Below are 26,198 nucleotides of genomic sequence, written 5' to 3' on the forward strand. Positions count from 1 at the left end.
GACCCCAAACGGACGTCCGTTTTGTCCGGTTTCGGTCCGTTTGGGTAGGGGTTTGGGGTCGTGTCCGGGCCTGTTCTGGGATGCGGTGGCCGTGCGCTCAGCGCGCGGCCGCATCCATTTGCCCCATCCTGTCCGCGTATATTTCTTTGCAAGTCCTTAAACTTTTTTTATCATTTATTTTTGGTACATAACAATACATCATCACATTTTGACTAGTAAAACAAGGCCAAAGAAAACAAGAACCACAAGAATACATTTGAGAAGATACCCAACTTCCATAAACTGCTCCCTTGAGTTGGGTTAGCGCCTTCTCGATGCACTCATTGCTGATCTGTGGAGGAGGCACGACGTTGCCCCCTCCTTTCTTCTTCAAGCCAGAAGTCGACGTTGCTTCCTCACACGTAGTATCGTGCCTTGTTGCTTCTTCGCACGTAGTATTGTGCCTAGACTCTAATCTAGCAACAAATGCACTTGTCTCATCTAAAGCTTCTAAGCTAGCTAAAAGTGCACGAACATGCACTACATTTCGCTCTATCAACATATCGATGTACTCTTCTTCCCAATACCAAAACTTGCATCCGGTCTACACAAAAAACTTAAAGTTAGCACCACTAGTCTAATCCAAGAGCACAAACATGCACCGAAGCTAAAAGAGCACATACCCCATTGTTTAAGCACTTGATGAACACCCACCCGGGATGCTCCGGCGTTGTAGACACACGGCGCACGACCACCCTTGGGCAGTGGTCGCACTTGATGAGGGGCAACGGTGCGCTGACGAGCTTTTGGGCAAGCACCGAGCCCGGCCGGCCGCCATTCACGTATCTGCCGGCGGACCACCGGCGGTGCAGATCCGAGCGGCTAGAGGGCGAGCCACTGCCTGCATGTGGCCTTGCGGCCATGCAAGGGCCTTCCGGCAAGGTGCCCGACCAGTCCATGGCGCCGCCCGACCTATCACAGCTGGGCGAGCTCAAGACCGACCGGATCCGCCCCAAATCCGGCCGGTGGGTGCGAAACAAGGTGGCCATGCTTGGGTAGCTCGGCGGCGACGAGAGGAACGGGCTGGGCAAGAGCGCGTCCGAGGTGCACGGCTGCAATGGCAGCGGGCGGCCGGCGGCGGCGATGGGGAGAGAGAGGGGAAGAGTGTGGAAGAGTGGGGTGGATGCGGCCGGAGGGAGGAGGGGGGCGGATAGAAAAAAGGCCCGTCCTGTGCCACCGACGGGCGGGTCAGGGGAGGACACGCGCAGACGACCCGCGCGTCCGCGTGGTGTCCGTTTCACCCCAAAAACGGCGCAAACTTGGGCCGCGGATGAGTCGAAAGCGGACACAAAATGGACAAAAGTCCGTTTGCGCCCGCGCGCTGGGCCGCCTCCTTTGTCACTTTTACCCCAAACGCAACGGGGCGGACAGGATAGGGTCGCGCGGTGGAGTTGGCCTCACACACGGAGGAAGGGGACGGCGCCATACAGACCCTTGTGGGGGACATCTGTTGGGGGAGTACTATTTGGTGCACATAAGAGCATTCATGGGAATATTGTCCCATCCTAACACATCTCACACGCGGGTACAAGACATTTACTAGGAAAAGGGACATGAAGCAATTCCATGAGCAACAAGGCAGTCCGTAGCGGCGCATGGAGCAACCACGGCGCGTCCAGCTCTGCGCTGGCGTGCCCCTAGCAAAGCCAAGGGAAAGCCAAGGCTAAAACAGCACAGCTCATTCCGCCGGTCCCACGGGCCCCGCCACCTTCGATGCCCACGAGACCTTTCCACACCAATCCCCGCCCGCCTAGTTTTAACACCCCCGAGAAATTCCAGCCACCTCCACCGCTGTCACTGCAGCGGCTCCCCCACCCCGGCCGTACGCGCGAGACTCGGGGGCCCGGCCCGGCTCCCCACGCCGCCATCTGGGCCCGGCGGTCCTCGTCGCCAGCTTTGCTTTGCACCTACCCCCGGCGCAAAGGCCACCGACACGTGGGCCCCCGCCCATCACACCGCAATCAGTCAAGCGCACACGCCTCCCTCCCTCCTTCCGCTCCCCTGCCCGCACTGACCCCGCGCACCAGAATAATCCCACCCACGACCGCGACCGCGACCGCGAACGCCTCCTCGCCGGCGACGGGCAGCCGCTGGCCGGAGTGGGAGGGTTTTGCTCGTTGCGTCGCGTGCTCTTGCGTGGGAGGCGCGGCCGAATTCCTCTGACCGGGTCTCCTCGACGCCTTCTCTCGCGTTGCCGTGTGCCACCGAGTAGATTTTAAAAGGAAAGGCCCCTTTCTTTTCTTGTGCGGTAGTCTCGGTCTCTGGGAGGTTAATCTAATCGGAGGCGGCTGCTTCGGAGGAGACCTTGTCGCCGCCGCCGACGCCCGCCGTCCCTCCTCGCCGAGCTAAGCTGTTGTGATGAGCTCACCCCAATCCTAGGTCTCTGCACGGCGTCGTCGGCTTCTCCAGGGGTTCCGCGGAGGAGATGGTGCCCAGTGGGCTCTTCGGCTGGGCTTCGCCGCACGTGCAGCCGCTCACGCCGGTCTCCGAGGTCTCGGAGCCGCCGGAGTCCCCGTCGCCGTACGGGGACGGGCCGTCGGGGGATGCTGGCGTCGGGGTCAGGGAGGGGGAAGGCGCCGACGATGAGGATGTGGAGGAGGACGAGGTCGAGCCCCCTCCCGCCGCGGTCTCCTTCTGGAGGCTCTTCGACTTCGCCGACGGCCTCGACTGGGCGCTCATGGCCGCTGGCGCGCTCGCCGCCGCCGCCCACGGCGCGGCACTCGTCGTCTACCTGCACTACTTCGGGAGGTCCTTGAATTTGCTCGACTCTGAACGGATTCAGTCTGCTCTCCACGGCCGTAGCGACGAGCTGCTCAACCAATTCAAGCAGGTAAGCTGATGCTTCAGATGCTCGTCTCTTAATTGCACGCATCACAGGATCTACTACGTGATATTTATTGCCGGAGCCGAATTTGCTATTCTTTAATTTTGCTATTATTGGGGCTGGGAAGTTTTTTTTTTTGTAACTTTTTGCGCTTGCTATACTTATGGTACATATGCTCTACGTTCTTACTTATTTGTGTGCTATTTTCAGTACATGTGTAAACCCTAAAGCAGCTCATACTTAGTTTTTTGCGTGCTGTTTGGTCACCTACAATATTGATAACTAGGGTTCGGAAGATTTACCAGCTGAAAATTGATCGCCGCACTGCAAAATTTTGTGCGTAGCAGTTATATTTATGACTTAGGTTACATATCATCTAGAATCAGTGCATTTGGATCTTTTGGATGTAAATTTTGCCATGAAATTATGCACATTCTAAGTTGGCGGGTTTGCTTGACGATGTGATATGTCTCCTTGGCTTCTAGCTGTGGCCTTGTGGGTGATTGGCTGATTGCGGCTGGAGGGCAGGTTTGGTTTTTGTGCACTTGTGCCTATGGTGTTAGGTATTAATATCAGCCAAGGAAAAAAGAAGCGGTAGGTGCTAATTGTGTGTTTTGCCACCGCCTTGCGCTTTTCTGACCAAAGCGCACATTAAACGCTAGGAGTTTTGCGATTGCCTAGCGCCTGCCTTTTTTTTGTCATGGCAGGTATGTGTTGGCGGTGTATTCTGGAATTCGGGTGTTGCAATTTCTTAGGCAGCGTCGATTTATTGTGCTGTTTGTCTAGCAGACTTAGAGGATTGCAGCATGGCAGGGCCTGAGGTTGCCTATTGGATTGAGTTGTATTGTTTTAGCTTTGCTGACAAGCCGGGATACGCAAAACTGAACACATCGTGGCTGGTCCTGTTAGGTCTCATATTGGTGAATTGGTGCCTGTACATAGTGCAAATGGAATGCCGTTAGTTTAGCTCTGTATACTTCAAGATGTGTGTCTGGTGAAGATGTATGACATTTATACCAATTTTGGCTTTCCTTGATCGGGCAGGATGCCCACAAAAAACGGCTCTTATTGTTTACTCTTTTAATTGGCGACTGATGAAAATAGTGGGAGCATGTGAAGAAGTGTCGATCATAACCACAGAAGATGACATGAAGTTTCTTCCTGCTGGCCATTGGGGATCTGTATGTGAGAAGCAAGTGAGCAGGGTGAGGTGGTGGCTTGTAGTCTCACCTCAATATCTGTATTGGAGTCAGTTCTGTTGAGTTTCACTGTTGGCCTATGTCCTGTTAGCTAGTTCAACGTGTTTTATTACTCCTTTAAACAAGTGAGCCAGTCGTGGTGGGTCTTGTTAGGCTTTAAGCAGTAGTCCTGTTTGAAAGATTAAGCAGTGGTCCTGTTTGAAAGATAGTTATCATTGTGAAATGAGTTTTTCCAGCGAGTCTGGTTTCAGTCCAGGCAGTCAACCGAGAAAGGAGGTTATGATGTGGAAGTCTTCTTGTCTGTGTTCCCCCTCAAGGTCTCGGGTACACTAGAGGAGAGGCGCCGAAAGTAAAAGTTTGAAAAAGACGACTAAACAAGTTTGCTTAAGATTTATTCATTATTAAATTTCCAACCTCAGCGAATGGCTCGAGTTGAGGAGAAGGATTGATTCTTTTCCAATAAATGAACTCAACCTCCAAAATTCAATTAATTAATTATTATACTAGATTAGCAATATATTCTTTCTGTAACTAAAACAATCAACTATTAACTAAATAATCTATTTTAATCTAAAGGAGTGCAAGTATATGCTAAAAAGCATGGACACGGGGACGGAAAGACGGGGATACGCATACGGGGATACGTGATACGGCATTTTTCAAAAACAGCCATTCGGGGATACGGCGAGTATATATAAAATAAAATAAAATATGCCATATAATATACAATTAAGATAGAAAATTAATGAGAAAGAGATCATAATAGAGGATAGTGCCCCATTTGGTGTCTCTTTTATCAAGTGATGATTGATTGATCCTCATCCCCCCATGTCATGTTGTCATTGCAAGCTGCATCTATCTTGCAAAACACATCAAACACAGACAGTACAGAAGATTAGAAGACAAGACATAATTGGAAGACAATGCAAGCATGAGAAGCAGCAGCACAAGCATGAGCAGCAGCACCACCAGCATAAGCGGCAGCACAAGCAAGCAGCAAGCCAGCAAGCAACATCCAGCAGCACAAGCAAATCTGAAGGATAAAAGAGGAAGAGGTTGAGGAAAGAGGAGAGGGGAGAGGCTGCTGGGTTACCTGCGAGGCTGGGGGTAGCACCAGCGGTCGCTGGTCGAATCCAGGCGTCGCCGCCGGCGGCGGCTTCGATCCAGGAGGCTGGCGGCGCGGGGAGGCTGGGAGGGAGCACCTCGTCCTTGAGTCGAGAGTGTGCGGGAGTTCCTGCAAATAGGTTAGGTATACTGGGTTGGGCCGAGGCTGTGCCCCAAACGTATCCCGCACGTGTCCCAGCGTATCCCTGCGTTTCTTTTTTCTTTTTTCAAAATCGAAATTCGGGGGACACTGCAAAGTTCGCGTATCCCGGCGTATCCTGCCGTATCCCCGTATCCTGCCGTATCAGAACGGCAGTTCGGCACTTCCAGCCGTGTCCATGCTTTGTAGAGTATATGCACATGTTTTAGCACTTCTATTCAATGCATTATACTGCCCAATCCATATACCTTTTTCTATTACAATCTTCACGTCTTATGCTGTTTCATTTGCAGCATGCTCTGTATATCATCTACATAGCCGCTGGTGTTTTTGTTGCAGGATGGATAGGTAAGTTAAGAACCTTCGTTTAAATATTTTCTCGCTCAGCATGTGTATGTACCTAATGTAATTTTTGATTCTCCAGAGGTATCATGCTGGATTCTCACCGGGGAACGGCAAACTGCTGTCATCAGATCAAAATACGTCCAGGTCTTGCTAAATCAAGACATGAGCTTCTTTGATACATATGGAAACAACGGTGATATAGTTAGTCAAGTTCTGAGTGACGTATTGCTGATTCAGTCAGCAATTAGTGAGAAAGTAAGTTCAGAGCGAATATGCTTTGGCTGCTGTATGAGTATGTTCGCAGCATGAACTTTGATCGTTTTGGTCTGTTCTAACAACTCGGTGCTTTTGTAGGTAGGCAACTACATACACAATATGGCCACATTCGTCGGTGGTCTCATTGTTGGCCTGCTCAATTGTTGGCAAATAGCACTTCTAACTCTTGCCACTGGACCCTTGATTGTCGCTGCAGGAGGAATATCTAACATATTTCTCCATAGACTGGCTGAAAACATTCAAGATGCGTATGCCGAAGCGGCTAGTATTGCTGAACAGGTTTCTCCCTGTGAACTTCGCCATGCTGTCCATTTCTTGCGCATTTGTTTACAAATATCCACCTTTTAACATTGAGAAAGAACACTATTTCCCAGATCAGATATTTCCCCACTCTTTGTATGTGCATTGCACTATATTCCTGTAGCATGTACAAATAATATGTCCAAATGTAATCGGTTCCGATTTTACTTGACAAAAACATGTGGATGTGCAGGCCACCTCATACATCAGGACACTATATGCTTTTACCAATGAAACTCTTGCAAAGTACTCCTATGCTACCTCACTTCAAGCAACTCTAAGATATGGAATTTTGATAAGTCTTGTCCAAGGAATTGGCCTTGGATTTACCTATGGACTGGCCATCTGTTCCTGTGCTTTGCAACTCTGGGTTGGAAGACACCTAATTTCTCGTGGGAAAGCTGATGGTGGTCAAGTTGTGGTAGCTTTATTTGCAGTAATTTTGAGTGGCCTGTAAGCAACATAATCCTATACATTCCCCTGTTTCCCTCCATCAATAGTGTCTTTACCTAATATATTTTCCTGATTTTTAGTGGTCTGAACCAAGCAGCTACAAACTTCTATTCATTTGAACAAGGGCGAATTGCTGCTTATAGACTATATGAGATGATAAGTCGTTCAACTTCAAGCACCAATCTGGAAGGGACCACTATACCCCAAGTGCAGGGAAACATCGAATTCAGAAACGTGTACTTCAGTTATCTCTCACGCCCTGAAATTCCAATTTTAAGTGGTTTCTTTCTCAGTGTACCAGCCAGAAAAACTGTTGCACTTGTTGGTAGAAATGGCTCAGGGAAAAGCAGCATAATTCCTCTAATGGAAAGGTTCTACGATCCAACGTTAGGTAACATCATTGAGAAGCATCTTTGATTTTCATCTCCAAGTTTCCCCATTTGCTAAGACAGCTCTTTTTATGTTTTCAGGGGAAGTCCTGCTGGATGGGGAAAATATCAAGAATTTGAAAGTAGAATGGTTAAGAAGCCAAATTGGTCTGGTTACACAAGAACCTGCACTGCTGAGTTTGAGCATCCGCGAAAACATTGCTTATGGAAGATTTGCTACCTTTGATCAGATAGAAGAAGCAGCCAAGACAGCACATGCTCATGGGTTCATCAGTTCACTCGAAAAGGGATATGAAACACAGGTAATGGCGGTGCCAAATAATTAGGCATGGATGCTCCAGTCGTCCATTTTGTTACCATTCTGATTTTATTTACCTCCCTAGGTTGGTCGAGCTGGTATGGCGTTGACTGATGAACAGAAGATCAAAATTTCTATTGCTCGTGCTGTGCTTTCGAGTCCATCAATTCTCTTACTTGACGAAGTCACGGGAGGACTTGATTTTGAAGCTGAAAAGGCTGTGCAAGGAGCATTAGATGTTCTCATGCTGGGAAGGTCGACCATTATAATAGCTAGGCGCCTTAGCCTCATTAAACATGCTGATTACATAGCTGTAATGGAGGAGGGACATCTTGTTGAAATGGGGACACATGATGAATTGCTAAACTTGGATGGCCTTTATGCCGAGCTTTTGAGATGTGAGGAAGCAACAAAACTTCCTAAGAGGTAAGCTGTTTTTTCTGGACAATCTCCTGGTAAGAGTGAGTTTGCATTAGTTTGGATTTAGTATCACATTGTTTTTCAGTCTAGACTAACCAAGGGTTCTGTGTCGGGGATCTAGCTGGCATAATTATAAGAAATAAAACTCTGTCCAGTCCTGGATAATTTGATACTTGTTTATATGCTAATTTCCAAAATATCCTTAATGCTGTGAGCATCTAGCTACTGAGCTGAAGAAATAGCGATTAACCTGGTTGTTCTTACTTTGTTCCAGCTGTGCTAGATTTGCACTATTTAACCAGAGCTACTATATTTTACTCTGTCAATCTTTCTCAGGATGCCCACCAAGAATAGTAGAGAGCGCAAGTCACTCCAATTTGAGGATCCACCAATCAGCCAAAATTTTCAAGAATCATCCTCTCCTAAGATGACAAAATCACCTTCTCTTCAAAGAACACATGGCATGCTTCAATTTTGGCGATCAGACACCACCAGAAATTCCCATGATTCACCAAAGGATCGAAGCCCACCTCCAGAACAAACTATAGATAATGGAATACCTTTAGGTACAACTGAAAGAGCACCATCCATCAAGAGACATGACAGTTTTGAAATGGAATTGCCCAACCTTCCGAAAGTTGACATCCATCCCATACAACGGCAATCTTCAAAGAATGCAGGACCTGACTCGCCTATATCTCCTCTTTTGACTTCTGATCCAAAGAATGAGCGTTCACATTCACAAACTTTTAGTAGACCACAGAGTGAACAGGATGATACAAGTTCTGAACAGAGTGAACCTGATGAATTGCAACATCACAAGCCACCATCATTTTGGAGACTGGCAGCACTTAGCATTGCTGAATGGCCTTATGCTCTCTTAGGCACAATTGGTGCTGCTATATTTGGCTCATTTAATCCACTCCTGGCTTACACAATAGCACTTACAGTGTCAGCATATTATCAAATAGAAGTTAGTGACATGCACCATGAAGTGAACAGGTGGTGTTTATTCATAGTAGGAATGGGTGTTATTACAGTGCTGGTCAACTGGTTGCAACATTTCTATTTTGGAATTATGGGAGAGAAGATGACTGAACGTATAAGAAGAATGATGTTCTCCGGTATGCTCTCTGTGCCTTTATACAAATGAGCTGCTTTTTTTTGTAGTCTGCTGCAATCGTGAAGTTAGATTGGATCTTCTAGAATTCCACACTAATTTAGTTCTTTCACAGCAATGCTGCGCAATGAGGCTGGATGGTTTGACAAAGAGGAGAACAGTGCTGATACACTATCCATGCGCCTAGCAAACGATGCTACATTTGTCCGTGCTGCATTCAGTAACCGTCTTTCCATATTCATACAAGACACTGCTGCGGTTTCTGTAGCTCTTCTCATTGGAATGTTGTTGGGGTGGCGTGTGGCGCTTGTTGCACTTGCAACTTTACCTGTTCTGGTTATCTCTGCCATTGCACAGGTAATACAGCCTGAAGGTTTTTTGGTCTATATTATCACCTCAAAAGTCTGATAGCATATTTTGGCATGTTAACAGAAGTTGTAGTGTCTGTTGACGAGATCATTGTGCATTTTTGTGTATACTGAGAGTTCGGTACTGAAAACCCTTAAATATATCACACAGGGCCTTTTCGGAAACAAAATACTGGGGTTGATCCAAGTGCTGCCTAGGTTATTTTTATATTACCTTGGATGTTAAAACTTAAAAGGGACCCATACAAGTTAAGTCTAAGAAAGCAAACTCACTGGGCCCTGGATGGTTTGGAAATTGTCACTTGAGCATGTGGCTCTAGTATATACCACTTTGCGAAGGACGGGAACGTTTGGCTCTCGGGTGTAATTGCACCTGATTTTTTTAAAATTAGTAATTTGTAAGAAAGTAAAAAAAAATCTGAAACTTTTTGCGGACGAAGTAGATTTGTTATTGCACTCGTATAAAATCTTTCGCGAAGAAATGACTCTCGTGTTGTTGTGGACGTAAAAAAACAAATTGTCACTATATACGAGGTACTGTTCACGCTATATTCCTGGAAAATTCATCGTTCTTGTCAGAATTTGTCAGAGAATATTTTGTTACAGAATATTTTTGTATGACAGAAACGACAGCTCAAGTTTGTTGGGAAAAAGTTTTGGAGCGGACTTTTTCTGAATTTTTTAAAAATAAAATCAGTTATCAGGTGTAGTTACCACTTACCACCATGCCCAAAGGGTATTTTCCACCTTGCAAATATGATCTTTATTATTTTTTAAGGGTTGGTGCACATTTCAAACTTTAGAAATATTTTTGATCCTGTTACAAATGGCCTTTCCTGTCAATAATCAACACGATTTGCACTCTCTTTCTGTAGTCACATACTCCCTCCGTTCCTCAATATAAGGTGTATTATTTTTTCAAAAAGTCAAACTTCTCTTAAGTTTGACCAAGTTTATAGACAAAAATATCAATATCTAGAATACCAAATCATTATCACTAGATTCATCAAGAACTATATTTTTACATTTTATATATTTAGTATTATAAATCTTTATATATTTTGCTGTAAAGTTGGTCAAACATAGATAGAAGTTGACTTTTTGAAAAACTAATACACCTTATATTTAGGAACGGAGGGAGTATTTAGTATTCCCTAATAATACAGTGTCCATATAATTATTTAATTGCCTGACCTGTTAAAACTGAAATTTGCAACACTAATCTTGAACTGCATGGATATATTTCACAATTTGGCATTCAGTAACTTGATACTGGATATTTTATGTTAGAACTGGTGCAAATAGGCATGTTTTAAATTGATATGATAAACCATTTTACAGAAATTATGGCTTGCTGGCTTCTCAAAAGGAATCCAGGAGATGCATAGAAAGGCTTCATTAGTACTTGAAGATGCAGTCCGCAACATTTACACCGTTGTTGCTTTTTGTGCTGGAGACAAGATAATGGAACTCTACAGATTACACCTTGGTAAGATACTGAAGCAAAGTCTTGTGCACGGGTTGGCTATAGGCTTCGGTTTTGGCTTCTCGCAGTTTCTTCTTTTTGCCTGCAACGCCCTCCTTCTGTGGTACATTGCCACCTCAGTGGACCAGCAGCGCCTGACAATCGCCACGGGGCTAAAACAGTACATTCTATTCTCGTTTGCATCATTTGCATTGGTGGAGCCCTTTGGGCTTGCCCCATACATACTTAAGCGGCGGAAGTCTCTCACTTCAGTGTTTGAAATTATTGACCGAGAGCCAAAGATCGATCCTGATGACAACACTGGCCTGAAACCACCCAATGTCTATGGGAGCATTGAATTCAAGAATGTTGATTTCTCCTATCCAGTTCGTCCAGAAATCTTTGTGCTGAGCAATTTTAATCTTAAGGTGAGCGGTGGGCAAACAGTTGCAGTGGTGGGTGTTTCAGGATCCGGGAAGAGCACTATCATTTCCTTAATTGAGAGATTTTATGACCCAATGTCTGGTCAAGTTCTGCTGGATGGCCGAGATCTGAAATCGTTCAACCTGAGATGGTTACGAAGCCACATGGGCCTAATTCAGCAAGAGCCCGTCATTTTCTCGACAACAATAAGGGAGAACATTATCTATGCAAGGCACAATGCAACGGAGGCTGAGATGAAGGAAGCTGCAAGGATAGCAAATGCTCATCATTTCATTAGTAGCTTGCCACATGGCTATGACACTCATGTGGGAATGCGAGGGGTTGATCTGACACCTGGGCAGAAGCAACGTATTGCCATTGCTAGAGTGGTTTTGAAGAATGCGCCCATATTGCTGTTGGACGAGGCCAGCTCTGCGATCGAGTCTGAATCAAGTAGAGTGGTACAGGAAGCTCTTGACACATTGGTCATGGGGAACAAGACGACTGTCCTGATAGCGCACAGGGCAGCGATGATGAAGCATGTGGATAACATTGTTGTCCTAAATGGTGGTAGGATAGTTGAGCAGGGCACACATGACTCTCTGATGGACCTGAACGGTCTGTATGTTAGATTGATGCAGCCCCATTTTGGCAAGGGCCTTCGCCAGCATCGGCTAGGCTAATGTAATTAATGTTGGGTTTGGTAGGTGTAAATTATCTTAGGGCATGATCAAGTCCCCCCTGTCGCTCTCTGTCCAGCCACGTAACTCCATGGTTGGAGCTGCTGGCGATGTTGTGAATGCGCAGAAAGGTGACCTGGTCTTGACAAAATTTTCGACTGGAGATTGAGATGACTAGTTGTGTTGAATCTGTAGGGAACTTCTATCCTGGAAATAGTTAGCAAGTTTGGTGGGAGGGCATTGTAATTGTTGTAATATATGAGTTGCAAACATTCTTTGGGAGGCTCTGCTCACTCGATTCATTTCACCTTTGTAATGCGCCGATTTGATGACTCAGGTGTGTAAAGAAAAGTCTTATAAATAGGTTGAATTCCTGGTGATTTGATTATGCATGTTTAGCGATGATCATGTGGATTGTCGTTTGTTCATTCAAACAGACTCTGTCGAGTACCCCTTGGAAACAAGAACAGCCGTGACGAATTGTCCTAGGAATCATACTCCCTGTGGTTCCTCAATATATTGTTTTAAAGAAGTAATTTTTTTGACCACTAATTCATGTATACTGGTTCTACTAATTCGTGCAAGCATGAATAGCTAGATGTATGAGTAATACAGATTCGTTGCACCGGTGGGATGGTGGTGCCGACGGACATGAGCAGCTTGCTCAATCACGCGTTCAAGTCCGAGATCTTGAAGGAGTCGGCGACGACTTTGAGCTTGTTGCGCAGCCTGCTCCACCGCCGCTCGTTAGCCGTCACGATCAGCGTGTAGTACCTCCCTGCCAAAAACCAACACCAACTCAGCTTCGTGTCCACCGGAAGGGGAAACATATGATCAGAATCCCCATGAACGTGTACCGTTCCCGATGGCGACCGTCGCAAACGCCGACACGCCGTAGCCCGGCGCCTCCAGATCGTACTCAAATGTCCAGTAGTTCCTGCCATCCACCGTACGCTGCCAATTTACAGCACAACAAAGTAACTGCTCATTTTTTCGATCTTTGCAGCGTAGCAGATCGGGAATTCTATGTCTGGTCGTTTTTTTTTCGACTACTTAAAAACTGCAATGCAAGCAGTGGATGAAACTGCAAACCTCTTGCATTTCATAGATCGTTGGTATCTGGTTCGGGGCAGCGTACACTTCGGTTACCAAATTGAAGATCGCCTGAGGGAAGATGAAGCAGTGGTCAGAAGAAAGGGAAGACACGATCTGGTCCAAAGTCCAGAAAATCCAGGCGTACCTCATCCATTGGGCCTAGGTCACGAATGTCTGTTTTCTGAGTAGGAACGAAGGCCACACGGACAGACTGCAGCTGCACATTACGGTCCTTGAACGCTGAATCATGGCCCAAGAAGTCGAAATCCTGACATGAAGCATCCGGGGGAACAAAAGGGTTATGTGAAATCCACGAGAGCCAATGACTTAGAAACTTTTTTGGCATCTGAATTGTCCTTCTTGCACACTAATTTACTACTCCGTCTGATGTAATAAGATCTTATATTATGGGACGGAGGGAGTACTAGTAAACATGACAAATTACCCTCCAATCAGCTGGGTAGAGGTATGAATATCCGTCGTTTGCATCGACGTAAGAGCTGTAGTTCTTTGGTACTTCTGAAATCTAGGAACAGCTCCAGTTAGCATTAGCTCACACAATCCTACATGCTAATGTTTAACAAGTTGATAACTTGCATAGTTGCATATCGGCTGCCATGGAAGTGAAACTGAACAATTAATAATGGGCATACCTTCAGCATATGCAGAGCTGCTGTTTAATAGGACAGTGGATAATGCCCCAGCACCAAGCAGTGCTAATCTCCTTTTTGTGACCTCTATAATAAGGTCAGGAAGAGTGATTCTATCAACAATTTTTTTTCCTGTGCCAACCTTTAAAAACACATTGAGAGACGAGAATTACTCTTCTCATCCGAGGATGCTTCGCTCGAGCTCGCGTTCACCACCGAAGGAGGAGCCCCATTCAGCCTGGCACTAGCCGTACAGTTCGGCGCAATCAACTGAAGACAACACCGAGTTTCTAAATCCAGGAACGAAATCAAGAGAAGGATGATAACAGGGTTCATTCAAGCACATACCTGTTTGGAAATCAAGCTCTGCAGGCTTGCCATTTCACCTTCGGTGGAGCTCTGATCCTAGCCTGCCCCAGGTTGGTTGGCTATCTGTTGCTGCTGGAGCTGGACTGTGGTCCGTAAGCTTCTCCATGTGCGTGGGTGGAAGCCAAGGCTGCCAGGTCAGCGTTTCCATTATCCTTTTCAAAACCTTTTGTTTCATTGTTTTGTACTGGCCACCGGCTGACAAAAGGGGGCCATTCATTCCCTTCTGATGGATAGTGCTAGAATAACAGCAAAATCGTCTTATATTTTGGGACGGAGGTAGTAGCTCATAACTTGGTCAGTTTTGGTTTGTTTTCCTGTGGTGATTTTGTAGAGATACATGGCAGGCCTAACGCATTCTCCGTTTCCTGTGGTTTAACTACATAGATGGAGGCATAATCTGTAGAGATGCAAGAGTCATCTCACCACAGAATTTGCAGAAATGCAAAAGCCATCTCACTGCAAAGGGATATGTTACAGACTTATAGTACTGCTTACCACTAGGGACTCTTTGGATTGCATATTTTTTTTTATCCTTCCAGAAGTTCCAAAGAGGCCCCAAGTTCTGAATGTGAACAAAGCATGATGGTACTACAAGGCAAACGAATATCTGCTCTTACAGCGAGGTTTGCTCATGCAGAATCTCCAGTGTGACAACATATAAAACTGGTAAGACAGTCAAGCGCCAAAGAAATCCATAGATACTGCATGGAGCAAAACCGCAAGCACATTATCACTTGGATGAAAAACCTGAGTATCGTTTGTTCCAGATCATACATATCAAAAGATATCAAAACATTTAAAAAATCCAGGTTACATATATTCGTGCCACAACGATGACTGACAGCATTATACAACAACAGTTACATAATTGAAGGCTATGCCTTAGGAGCAGGCTTCACCAATCCTAGTCCAGAACCACTCCCTAAATGCTTGAAGTTCTTTGCCTCTAGGTGGTCATCGTGTGCAGCGAAACCCGTTCCTCCTTTCTCTAAATTAATCAAATTCCTCTCTTTGCACGGTTTGCTGCACATTAAGCAGACCTTATCTGTTGCTATGAACTTGTCCGAGCACTTCTTGCAGAAGACATGGCCACAGGTGCTGATCGCCACCAGGGACATTGTGTTTGTGAGATTGGACTTGCAGCTGGGGCAGATGTAGCTTTTCTCCACTGACTTATTGCTCTTCTGACGAGCGTTCTCCTCGGTGAAAGAAATAGGGAAGAGTGATTTCAGCTTGAGCTTCTCCTGCCCCTCGGGACAGATTGTGTCAGTAGAAGGAGCATCTACCTTGACAGTAGCTTCGGGTGTAGCTGACGGAAGCCAGAACGCCTTCATGGTGCGTAGGGCTTCCTCTTCGAAGGAGGTAGTCTTCACACTGTTGGCTCCATGAAAACCATTCTTGTCTTGGGAACCGCTGCGATCATAGTACTGGGGGACTGCTCCATGATTCTGCTGATCAAAAGCATCCAATTCCTTGGACTTTTGCAGCACCAGCTTCTCCTCCTCCTCTTCCTTCTCTTGCTTTTTCTGGGAGTCATGAGCTATAAGCTTGCTGGAAGAAGGAAAAACACTCAGAAATCCATAACTTTTATTTGGTTGAACAAGCAGACAACTTAAGGGCAATTACAGCAATTTTGCATGTCCACTGAGAACAGGAACATAGATTCAAACTACTTCAGTGACCAATTGCAGAAATGTTCATGACAAATGGCATGGGGAAGTATGATGAAGCAAGATCCAATGATGAAACAAGATCCAATGATGAAGCAAGATCTTATGGATACCAAAACTGTACTAGTTTACTACTCCCTCCGTCCTAGTATATACTAGTAGAAATCCAATGATGAAGCAAGATCATTTTATCTTGAAATTCAGGGATAAGCTCATACAATACTACTCCCTCCGTCCGTCCCATAATATAAGATCATTTTTGACATTACACTAGTGTAAAAAACACTTATATTATGGGACGGAGGGAGTACTATACTATAACTAGTCCTAGCAACATAACACCACCGATCCAAACAATGTACCATGACAAACACCCACCCCAGGATCGAATTTTGATTGTCGCCTCATATTCTTTCGTCGCGCGACCTCCGGTGCCACAAAACTAAAACACAGTGCTAAAAGAGTTCTCATAGTACCAAGGAAAATGGCATACTACGACAAGTCCAACAAGCCCTATCCATGAGGAACCCTATAATCCTAGGAGCAGGACTGCACATTTAAGCCCGCACAGCATCTGAGCGCAAACATACCAATTTCACAATCCTAGCTAACAAAATGCAAATTCCCTGGAATTAACCAGTCCTTGGATGAACAAGCAAAAACGAATCAGGACCCAATAAAAAAAGACGAGCTGTTACCGCTTGATGTCCTTCTTCTGCGCGAGGAGGCACTCGAGGATGCACTCCTTGCAGAAGGTGTGGCCCTTGGGGCAGGCGAGCGGGTCGATGAGCGGCTTGAGGCAGAGGCAGCAGGCATCGAAGGGCTTGATGGAGTCCTTGCCGAGCCGCTCCCGCTGGGTGCCGTACCCGAGCTTCCGCTTCTCCTCGTAGGTGAAGAAGGCGAGGTCGTTGTTGTTCTTCGAGTGCCGCTGCGGCATCTTGGCTGCGCTTCGCCTTCGTCTCCCCTTCCGGCCGGCGGGTGGGAGGCGCGGGGACGAGGAGGAAGGCGATGCGGTCCTGCTCTGAGGTGGGTCGTCGAAGTGCTAACCCTAGATTTGAAGGGGAAGAGGACTCGACGAGATGATGGTTTGATCGGGTGGAGTGGAGACGAAGGGCGGATCGGGCTGGGACTTGTGCGAGTCTGTCACGGTCCTCTGACCGGCCCGTGTCATTTGACTTATGGGCCGGTGCGAGTTTCAGACTTTTCATTGCAAGTTCTTCTCCAAATATAAGGGGTAGTACTTTTTTTTTGAGGGGAACTTGCCTTTATTTAAAGCTTAAACAAAGTTCGGAATCTCATCCGCTACAACATGAATAATACAATCTGGAGGAAATTCATAAACACTAGACACCTCATTGCAAACCCCCTCTCTTGCTAACCCATGCGCTGCTCCATTAGCCGAGCGCTGAACCCAGCTAACTCTGAACTCATGCCACGACCTCAACATCTCCTTTATCTCTTCCACGACCGGACCAAAGGTGGAAAGGTTCCTTCATTCTTCATTTAGCATTGTCACCACCTACTGATTATCCAGCTCCACGTGAAGGCACTGAACGTCCGTGTCAAGTGCCAACTGCACAACACTCCTAGCCGCTAGGATCTCTGCAAGAAGTGGAGTAGTGATGCTCGGGAAGAAGACAGAAGTCCCTCCCCTGAAAGCACCGTGGTGATCCCTAAGGACCACACCTCCTCCTCCCCGGTCATGCGCCCTCGCCATGGCTTCGTTGGCATTCACCTTGATCCACCCAGGCTCCGGCGGTTTCCAGTTGTCCGGTCTCCTTGTTTCCTTGGTCGTTCGCTCCTCCACATGAACTTGGCGCCACTCTTGTATGTGTGCGTGCACTTTCTCAGCTAGCTCGCGAGCGTCCTGGATTCTTTTCCCGTCGCATGTTTCATTCCTTGCGCACCATAGGCCATATAGCGCATGAATCATCATCTCTCTTTCTACTACTCCCGCGTCGGCAAACCAGCCCTTCAGCCAAGAAACCAGGCTGTTTAGCGAGCCATCCATCATCGGCGGCAGCATCACCGGCTCGCCCTTGTCTTCACACAAGTATTTCCAAAACATCGCTGAATGAGGGCACTCCCAGAAACGGTGATACGTCGTCTCTTCACGTCCACATGCACAGCAAAACACGCCCGACTTTATTCGACGTCGATGAAGCTCGGAGCCAACAGCCAGCCCGTTCTTCAAGAGGCGCCATGCATGAATCTTTGCCTTTCCCGGGGCGTTAGTGTCCCACAGCGCCATCCATGATTTATGCTCCCTGCTTGGCATTGAAGAACCTGGCTGTCCGATCTTGACACCATTCAAATTCATGCGGAGGTGATATGCCGACTTGACTGAAAATTGTCCATTATTGGTGAAGTTCCATGCCACATAGTCCCTCATATTTGGTCCACCAATCACAATCTGCTTTATATCCTCCACATCCCCAGGAGTAAACATCACTTTCACCTTGGCCATGTCCCATGCAATACCTGATTCATTCAGAAGGTGGCGCACATGAGTGATCCCTGCAATGTACTGCTGCCCAAGTGGCTTAAGGCTTCCCTAGCGCGGGAGCCAATTATCATGGTGGATTTTAATCGATGTGCCATCTCCAATCCTCCACACAAGTCCCTCACGCAGCAGCTCCCGGCCATGAATAATACTTCTGAAAGTGAACGAGCCGCCAGCAGGGCAGGTAGCATTCAAGATTGATCCATGGGAGAAATACCTTGCCTTGAGCACCCTAGCACACAAAGAATCTGGGTACTGCAGCATGCGCCAGGCTTGTTTGGCCAGCAGAGCTTGGTTAAAAGATTCTGGATCCCGAAAGCCCATTCCTCCTTCTTTCTTTGCCCTACACATCTTTTTCCATGCAAGCCAGTGCACCTTCCTCTCCCCATTTGCTTCTCCCCACCAGAAGTTAGACGATATAGAAGTCAGGTTCCGGCACATTTTCTTGGTGAGTTGGAAGTAGCTCATAGTGAGAGTTGGTGTGGCTTGGAGTCCTGACTTGACTAGGACCTCCCTTGCCGCTTTTGACAGCCCTTGACCCTTCCATCCTGTTATTTTCCCCGCAGAGCTCTCCTTGACATATTTAAACGTCCCCTCTTTGGAGTTACCAACCAGTGTCGGCCATCCTAAATACCTTTCACTCAAAGCTTCAGAGTTGATGCCAATCACTCCAAGTAATTCAGCCTTACTTTCATCTCTACATCCTTTACCAAAGAACACCGAAGACTTTTGAAGATTTACCTTTTGTCCTGAGGCTTCCTCATAGACTCTAAGTATCTCCCTTAACGCCTCAAAACTGCCACGGTTCCCCTCCAGAAAGACAATACTGTCGTCCGCGAATAGAAGGTGAGTGAAATGGGGGCCAGTGCTCCCAAATGACACCCCTTTGAGATTATTCTCATTCTGTGCAGCCCTTAGAAGAGCGGAAAAACCTTCCACGCAAAACAGGAAAAGGTATGGTGAAAGAGGATCACCCTGTCGTAGCCCTCTGGATGGGAGGAAAGGTCTCGAGAAGCCACCATTAAGTTTCACACAAAAACGAGCTGAGGTGACACATCGCATAATCATCTGGACCCACCTTTGACCGAAACCAAATCTAAACAACATATGTTCTAAGAAGATCCATTCGACTCGATCATACGCCTTCATCATATCTAGCTTTACCACACACAACGGAGTCTTCCTCTTCCTCATTCTAATGGCATGGGTACACTCATAGGCCACTAAAACATTATCTGTCATGAGCCTCCCTGGTACAAAGGCGCTCTGTTCCTCAGAAATCAACACAGGTAAGATCCTCTTGAGCCTATTAGCCAAAACTTTAGTAGCAATCTTATAGAGCACGTTACACAAGCTTATTGGCCTAAACTGAGACATCAGCTCCGGTGAGCTAACTTTCGATATCATCACTATCACAGTGTCATTAAACGAATCCGGAGTAGCTTCTCCTGACAGAAACCCCCTAACAGCTGCACACACGTCCTCTTTTAACAGAGACCAGTGTCTCTGATAAAACAAAGCAGGTAGGCCATCTGGTCCGGGAGCTTCCGTAGGCCCCATCTGAAACAATGCCCGCTCAATCTCCTCATCTGAAATAGGAGCCGTCAGCCTAGCATTCATATCCTCAAAAATGACAGGGTGAAAAAGATCTAGTAGCCTCTCTGGCTGGGTGGATCCCTCCGATGCGAATAAATGCTCATAGAATGAAGCCGCCAGCTCCCGCATGCCATCATCATCCGTACACCTCGTACCATCCTCCCGCCTCAATGCCTTCACCATGTTCTTTTTTTTAGGGATAAGGGGTAGTACTTTGGTTTTGTTTCCACCAACTTTTGCAGTCAACAACGTGTTGGACCCAAAAAAACTACTCCATCCATCCGAAATTATTTGTTAGAGAAATGGATGTATTTAGATATACTCCCTTCGTCCAAAAATACTTGTCATCAAAATGAATAAAAAGTAATGTATTTAGACGTATAGGGATGTATCTAGAACTAAAATACATCTAAATACATCTCTTTTTATCCATTTTGATGACAAATATTTTCGGACGGAGGGAATATTTTATTTTTAAATATATTCATTTTTTGTTCATTTTTGCGACAAGTAATTCCGAACAGGGGGAGTAGTAATTAGGCTAGTCATAGTGGGATGCTCTTCTCCTCCAAACCTTTCGTCTTCGCGGCAAGGTGTCATTCCATCCCATCACCATGGTGGTTGCAGAGGAGGGGAGGAAGGGGATGGCATCAAGGTGCCGATGGAGCACCTAGGTCGAGGCAACAAGATGCAGAGGTGCAGGGTGGTGCGAACGGAGAGGCAACTCCATACCCGCGCGAAATCACCTGCCGTCTCCTTCCTCTTCTGCCTTCCCTCTCCTCCAGTCAGCGCCGCCACCACTGCCACGCCTCGCCATTACACTATTCCTGTAGAGGTGACCCGAGGAGGAGTAGATCGACCACAACGGTTTAAAGTTCTCTGCTAGGTTTGGAGGTACTACTCCATCTTCGATCCCAGCCATCTCACACCTCCCTGAAAATTTCTGGGTAGGTACAAGGTGCCCTCCCCATCTCCTGTGTGTATGTTGGATTCGATTCGAATTGAAGAACAATATATCAACCGATCTCATTGGATTTCTTATTAGAATGTAATAAATCCAGCAATTTTCAGACTACAAGAAGTGTGTTGTTGCAGTACATAAAGGTAGAATTAACCCTACTTAAATTCAGGGATAGCAAGACATGAACTACTGATCGTCTTGGGCTGCCAGCTGAGGGAGAGGGGGAGGAGAGCTGCCGCTGCTTCTCTCGAGCCCTTGTTGCTCGTGTGGTGGATCTTCTCCAAGCCCCTCAAGCCACTCATCTTCAAGGTGATCACTGCATCCAGATTTGATCTTCCTGACTTGGGACTTCATGTCTTTTTTCTTATATAAATGTGTGAGACACTTCATTGGCTTATCTAAATGGAGTTTGAAGTCTTATCTATTTCCATAGTACAATAAGCAAACCCCACAATGTTCAATTTGGTGCTAGATTTCATATTATTCACAAATACTTCTGTTTACTATCTGCTCAAAAAATTAAAATATGATGAATCTGAAAGGAGAAGAGAAATGGCAAAGAACTCCCTAAATATACACATTATTATGAACAATGGAGAGCCAACCAGCCAGTAAGTTATGCATTGTGAAAAAGCAACATGTACAGATTATTGCTAGGATTCAAAGTGACATTTTGTACTTTTTGAAGTGGACAATTATTCTGTTAGCTTAGTTGGGTTCACCAGTTTTTTTTTCTTTTGGTTTGGCATCCTTGCGTCATTTTTGGTGGACGAATAAAGATAATGCACTTCTGTTGTGCGCAGAGGATAATTCTTTAGAAATTTTAGGTGTTAGTTTTGAATTGCCCGAGATGATAGAGTTCTTAGTTGATTGGCTAGCTTGAGATGATCAATGTAACTTTAAAAAAATGAGGAGATATACTGAACTTGTAAAATGCAAATTATGGAGGATGTGATGATAGCGGTAGCGAAGAACACGACAAATAAGATGAATTCTCTCTTACACTGGCAACTTTGAGTACTTGCCTCCTTTGATGTTGACATGCTTATTTTCTAGCTGGCATCCGATGCAGCGTTGGACTAGAGTGTATGCGTCCGTACAAGCGGTGGGCCAGAAAAACCCTGCGCAAAAGGCCTTGTTGACCAAGGCCCGAGCTGCCGCGTGATGGCCGCCCATGCCAGAATGTATCCAGCCAAAAGTTGTTGCCCCTTCTCTTCAGATATGCATCTCTGGAGGACTCTGGTAGTGCTTTTCTTGTATAGCTCACCCTCGTGGACTTTGTAGGCTTTAGAACGCCGGACTATGCGTCGTGCCTCAGTCTGGTCATCGGGGAGCTCTTGCCGTAGAAGGTAGACAAGGAAGGGCTCGGTCCATGGTGTGATTACAACCATGACTTCATGAGCCGAGGTGTTTCTTCGAGCACCGAGCCGCCGATGATGTCGTCGTCTGGCTCAACGGCAGAAGGGACGATCTATTTGGGTTCATTGGCTGCCGCATCCTTCTCCCCGTCCCGCCACATCACGGATGGCTTGAAAAGCCGTTCTAAGAGGGTGTTCTTAGGGGCTGGGTCACGTTTAGCGCCCATGCGGGCGAGGACATCCGCGGCTTGATTGATATCTCTGGAGACATGGTGAAATTCTAACTCTTCGAACCGGGCAGATATTTTAAGGACAACATTCCGGTGTGCCGCCATTTTTGGGTCTTTGGCATCAAATTTGCCGTTGACTTGGCATATTGCGAGGTTAGAATCTCCGCGCACCTCGAGCCGTTGTACGCCCATTGATGTTGCCATTCAAAGACCATGCAACAGGGCCTCGTATTCGACTGTGTTGTTAGAATCCGTGTACATAATCTGTAGTACATACCAGATATTGTCGCCCATGGGAGATGTAAGGATCACCCCAGCCCCCAGTCCGGCTAACATCTTGGAGCCGTCAAAGTACATTATCCAATGTGAGTATGTACTATATTCCTGGGGGAGCTTGGCTTCTGTCCATTCGGCCAAAAAATGGCCAAAACCTGAGATTTAATAGCTCGGCGTGGTTTGTATACAATTTCGAAGGGAAAGGAGCTCTATGGCCCATTTGGCAATGCGACCTATGGCGTCCTTGTTGTTGATGATGTCATTCAGGGGTACCTCGGATGCCACTGTAACCGAACACTCTTGGAAGTAGTGTCAGTGCTTTCCGGCTGCCATGAAAAATGTATAGGCTATCTTCTGATAATGTGGATACCGGGATTTGCATGGGGTAAGTACTTCTGCTACATAGTAGACTGGCTTCTACACCCGGAACTTGTGGCCCTCTACCACGAGTACCGCGTTCACCACTTGATTTGTGGCCGAGATGTATAACAACATGGGTTCGCCTATGCCGGGCGCTGTTAGTATAGGGTTGCCTGCTAGTAGTGTTTTTATTTCTTCCAGTGCAGCGGTTCCTTCATCGGTCCACTCGAAGTTTTTGGTCTTTTTGAGCAACCTGTAGAGTGCTGGTGCCTTTTCACCAAGGCGGGAGATGAAGCGGCTCAAGGCTGCCACACAACCTGCCAACTTTAGGACGTGTTTAAGCTCCATGGGTATTGCTAGCTGGGATATGGCTCGGATTTTAGCCTGATTGGACTCTATCACCCTGTGGGAAACAATGAATCCGAGTAGTTTTCCGGCGGGAACCTCGAAGACGCATTTGTTTGGATTGAGCCGTATATCGTAAGCTCACAAAATTTTGAAGGTCTGGCGGAGGTCGTCTAGCAACTGGCTGACGTGTTTGGCTTTAATGACCACGTCGTCTACATATGCTTTGAATGTTTTGCCGATTTGGTTTTCCAGGCATGTTTGAATCATGCGTCGATATGTGGCGCTTGCGTTCTTCAACCCGAAGGGCATTGTGTTGAAGCAGAATGGCCCATAGGGGGTGATGAAGGCAGTTGCGGTTTGGTTGGACTCCTTTATCATGATTTCATGGTATCTGGAGTAAGCGTCGAGGAAGCATAGTGAGTCGTGTTCGGCAGTGGCATCGATGATCTTGTCTATTCGGGGTAAGGAGAACGAATCTTTAGGGCGGGCTTTATTTAGGTCTTTAAAATCGATGCATAGCTGCCAGGATTTTTCTTAGGCACCATGACCAGATTTGCCAACCACTCGGGGGCGAATGAATCCGACTTCAAGTAGTTTTGCTAATTCTTCCCCCATGGCTTGACGCTTGGGTTCGGAATATCGACGCAACGCCTATTTAACTAGCTTGAAGCCCTTAATATATTCAGGCCGTGCTCCACCAATCTTCGTGGGATTCATGGCATGTCTGAAGGGTGCCAGGCAAATATGTCCCAATTTTCACGCAGGAATGTGCACAATGCTTCATCGACCGTGAGGTCTAGTTGAGTTCCAATGCTCGCTGTTTTGTTGGGGTCCGTTGGATGTACTTGAAATTTGAAGATTTCTTCAGCTGGTTTGAAGGATGTAGATTTGGGCCTTTTACTGAGGATTACATTGTCCCTATCCACCATTGTGCGAAGTGTGATTAATTCCTCGACTGTGAGAGCCTCGGATAATGCCTCGAGGGCGAGTGGTGCTATTTTTTTCGGCTCGAAGGGCTTTATCCGGATCACTTGTAACTATTATCACGCCATTGGGCCCTGGCAGTTTGTGTTTCTTATACTTGTAGTGTGGTATGGCCTAAAACCTTGTGAATGTGCCATGCACCAATAAGGCATGCTATCCACTATGGAAGGGCACAATGTGGAGGAGTAGTTCTTCGGACCTATAGTTCTCGGGGGTGCCGAATACCACGTCGAGCGTGACTCATCCAGAGCAGCGTGCTTCTCTATCGGGGGTAATTCCTCGAAAGGTGGTGTACTCTGTTCGACGCGAGATCTGTCGAACTGCATTTTGTCAAGGGTATCCTCGTAATGAGGTTTAAACCGCTGCCTCCGTCCATTAGCACCTTGGTTAATCTGGAGCCATCCACTATGGGATCAAGGACGAGTGCGGCGGGTGCTCTGACAGGGCGAGCCCTTGGCTCATCTTCCTCGTTGACGGTGATTGGTGTATCCATCCAATAATTCTCGGCTGTCGCTTGGTGGATTTGACCGAGCTCTCCAAGGGCTCTTTTCCTCTAATTATTTGAGGAAAATGTCTCATAGATCGTCAGGACCTCAGTGCCTTCGCAAGGGGGTGTTGCTGACCGCCTACTAGAGGGTGTAATTCTGAGGATAGCTTCCCCACTTTTAGCCACCTGCCGGACCACCCAACAAGCTCGAAGGTTGTGGGTTTGGTTTGTATTCAGCAAGACTGAGTGTATGGGGCATGGTTTGTCCAGTAGCTCATCAAGGACTGTCCTGGGTCCGGTGAGGGGTTTGTTCTTCTTCTCGGCGGGCTCATATTCGGCCGGCTGCCGTGGGTATGCGTGTTTTGCCTAAACCTTTATGGGTTCTTTAGCATGGATTGACTCCATGCGCATCTATTGTGCCTTTCAGGCGCTTTCCATGGCACAATATTTGCGTACCAGATCCAATAACTTGGTGAAGTTTTGAACGTGGCGACGAGCGAGGGTGTTCAAGATCCATTCGTCTCGGCAATTATTCCGAAAGGTCATTATGATTTCTTGGTCGCAGCAATCGGTTATTCTGTCCTTGACCAGGAGGAATCTGGCCCAGAAGTGATAGACCATTTCTCCGGGATGCTGTTTTATGTACATTAAATCCCATATGTCGGGCTTTCTTGAGTTACTTGGAGAGTACTCGACGTGGGGTGGGTGGGAAAAAACTTTGCGTCCTAGCGGGCTGCATACCTGGAGCTTTGGTGGCTGTGTCCCGTGCTATCGTGATGTCCGGCGTGCCAAGTTCGGAATCTAGACTGTCGATCGGATACTGTTGTGGTGTCTCGAGGTTGTGCTTCGAATCAAGTCTTGGTTCTGGGCTCTCCTCGAGGCGAACGTTGGACTTCGGGCTAGAAGCCTGGATGAGGTGATCATAAACCCGGGCATAGTTTGTTTTTAACTTTGGTGATTGCAAGCCTTCGGCCAAGTCCTCAATGGTGGCGACGAGGTGTGTGATGGGTGGGATGTAAATTTCCATGTCATCGGGTTTAAGCCCCATCTGATCGTAGACTGAAGGTTGGCCGTTGGAGATTCCTATGGCCTGAACCCAGTCTAGTAGAACATTCAACGATGACATGTCCTTTGGATCCATATTCTTCGAATATCCGGTGTTGACCTGCATTATAGCCGCTCCAAGGACGTTCGAGGTCGCGCCCAGGCGATATTCGGCCGAAAATAGTTCGGTTGAGATAGCGGGGTCGGGCTTTAAGGCCGGACTCTGATACGTCTCCAATGTATCTATAACTTATGAGGCATTCATGCTATTTTATTATCTGTTTTGAATGATTACGAGCTTTATTATACACTTTTATATTACTTTTGGGACTAACCTACTAACCGGAGGCCCAGCCCATACTGCCGTTTTATTGCCTGTTTCAGTATTTCGAAGAAAAGGAATA

At 46.7% G+C, this 26,198-nt stretch overlaps 3 protein-coding genes across 3 annotated transcripts; 1 reads left to right on the top strand and 2 right to left on the bottom strand.

The window, feature by feature from the left end:
• Positions 1-2,024: 2,024 nt before the first annotated feature.
• Positions 2,025-12,251, top strand: LOC123092558 (ABC transporter B family member 6). Its single transcript, XM_044514358.1, has 11 exons — positions 2,025-2,869; positions 5,620-5,674; positions 5,751-5,926; positions 6,026-6,226; positions 6,441-6,700; positions 6,781-7,091; positions 7,171-7,391; positions 7,473-7,813; positions 8,144-8,931; positions 9,043-9,284; positions 10,637-12,251. Exons 1-11 carry the CDS (start codon positions 2,465-2,467, stop codon positions 11,864-11,866), a joined length of 4,230 nt encoding a protein of 1,409 aa, XP_044370293.1. The 5' UTR covers positions 2,025-2,464; the 3' UTR covers positions 11,867-12,251.
• An 85-nt stretch (positions 12,252-12,336) lies between these two features.
• Positions 12,337-14,217, bottom strand: LOC123092559 (photosynthetic NDH subunit of lumenal location 1, chloroplastic). The gene is made up of 8 exons (XM_044514359.1): positions 13,957-14,217; positions 13,782-13,878; positions 13,612-13,695; positions 13,404-13,477; positions 13,104-13,226; positions 12,956-13,027; positions 12,721-12,817; positions 12,337-12,641 (listed from the first exon to the last, which is right to left on the bottom strand). Exons 1-8 carry the CDS (start codon positions 13,987-13,989, stop codon positions 12,532-12,534), a joined length of 690 nt encoding a protein of 229 aa, XP_044370294.1. The 5' UTR covers positions 13,990-14,217; the 3' UTR covers positions 12,337-12,531.
• A 494-nt stretch (positions 14,218-14,711) lies between these two features.
• Positions 14,712-16,790, bottom strand: LOC123092560 (E3 ubiquitin-protein ligase CSU1). The gene is made up of 2 exons (XM_044514360.1): positions 16,346-16,790; positions 14,712-15,528 (listed from the first exon to the last, which is right to left on the bottom strand). Exons 1-2 carry the CDS (start codon positions 16,582-16,584, stop codon positions 14,853-14,855), a joined length of 915 nt encoding a protein of 304 aa, XP_044370295.1. The 5' UTR covers positions 16,585-16,790; the 3' UTR covers positions 14,712-14,852.
• Positions 16,791-26,198: the final 9,408 nt, after the last annotated feature.

Source organism: Triticum aestivum, chromosome 4B (assembly GCF_018294505.1).
Source record: "Triticum aestivum cultivar Chinese Spring chromosome 4B, IWGSC CS RefSeq v2.1, whole genome shotgun sequence".
NCBI lineage: Eukaryota > Viridiplantae > Streptophyta > Magnoliopsida > Poales > Poaceae > Triticum > Triticum aestivum.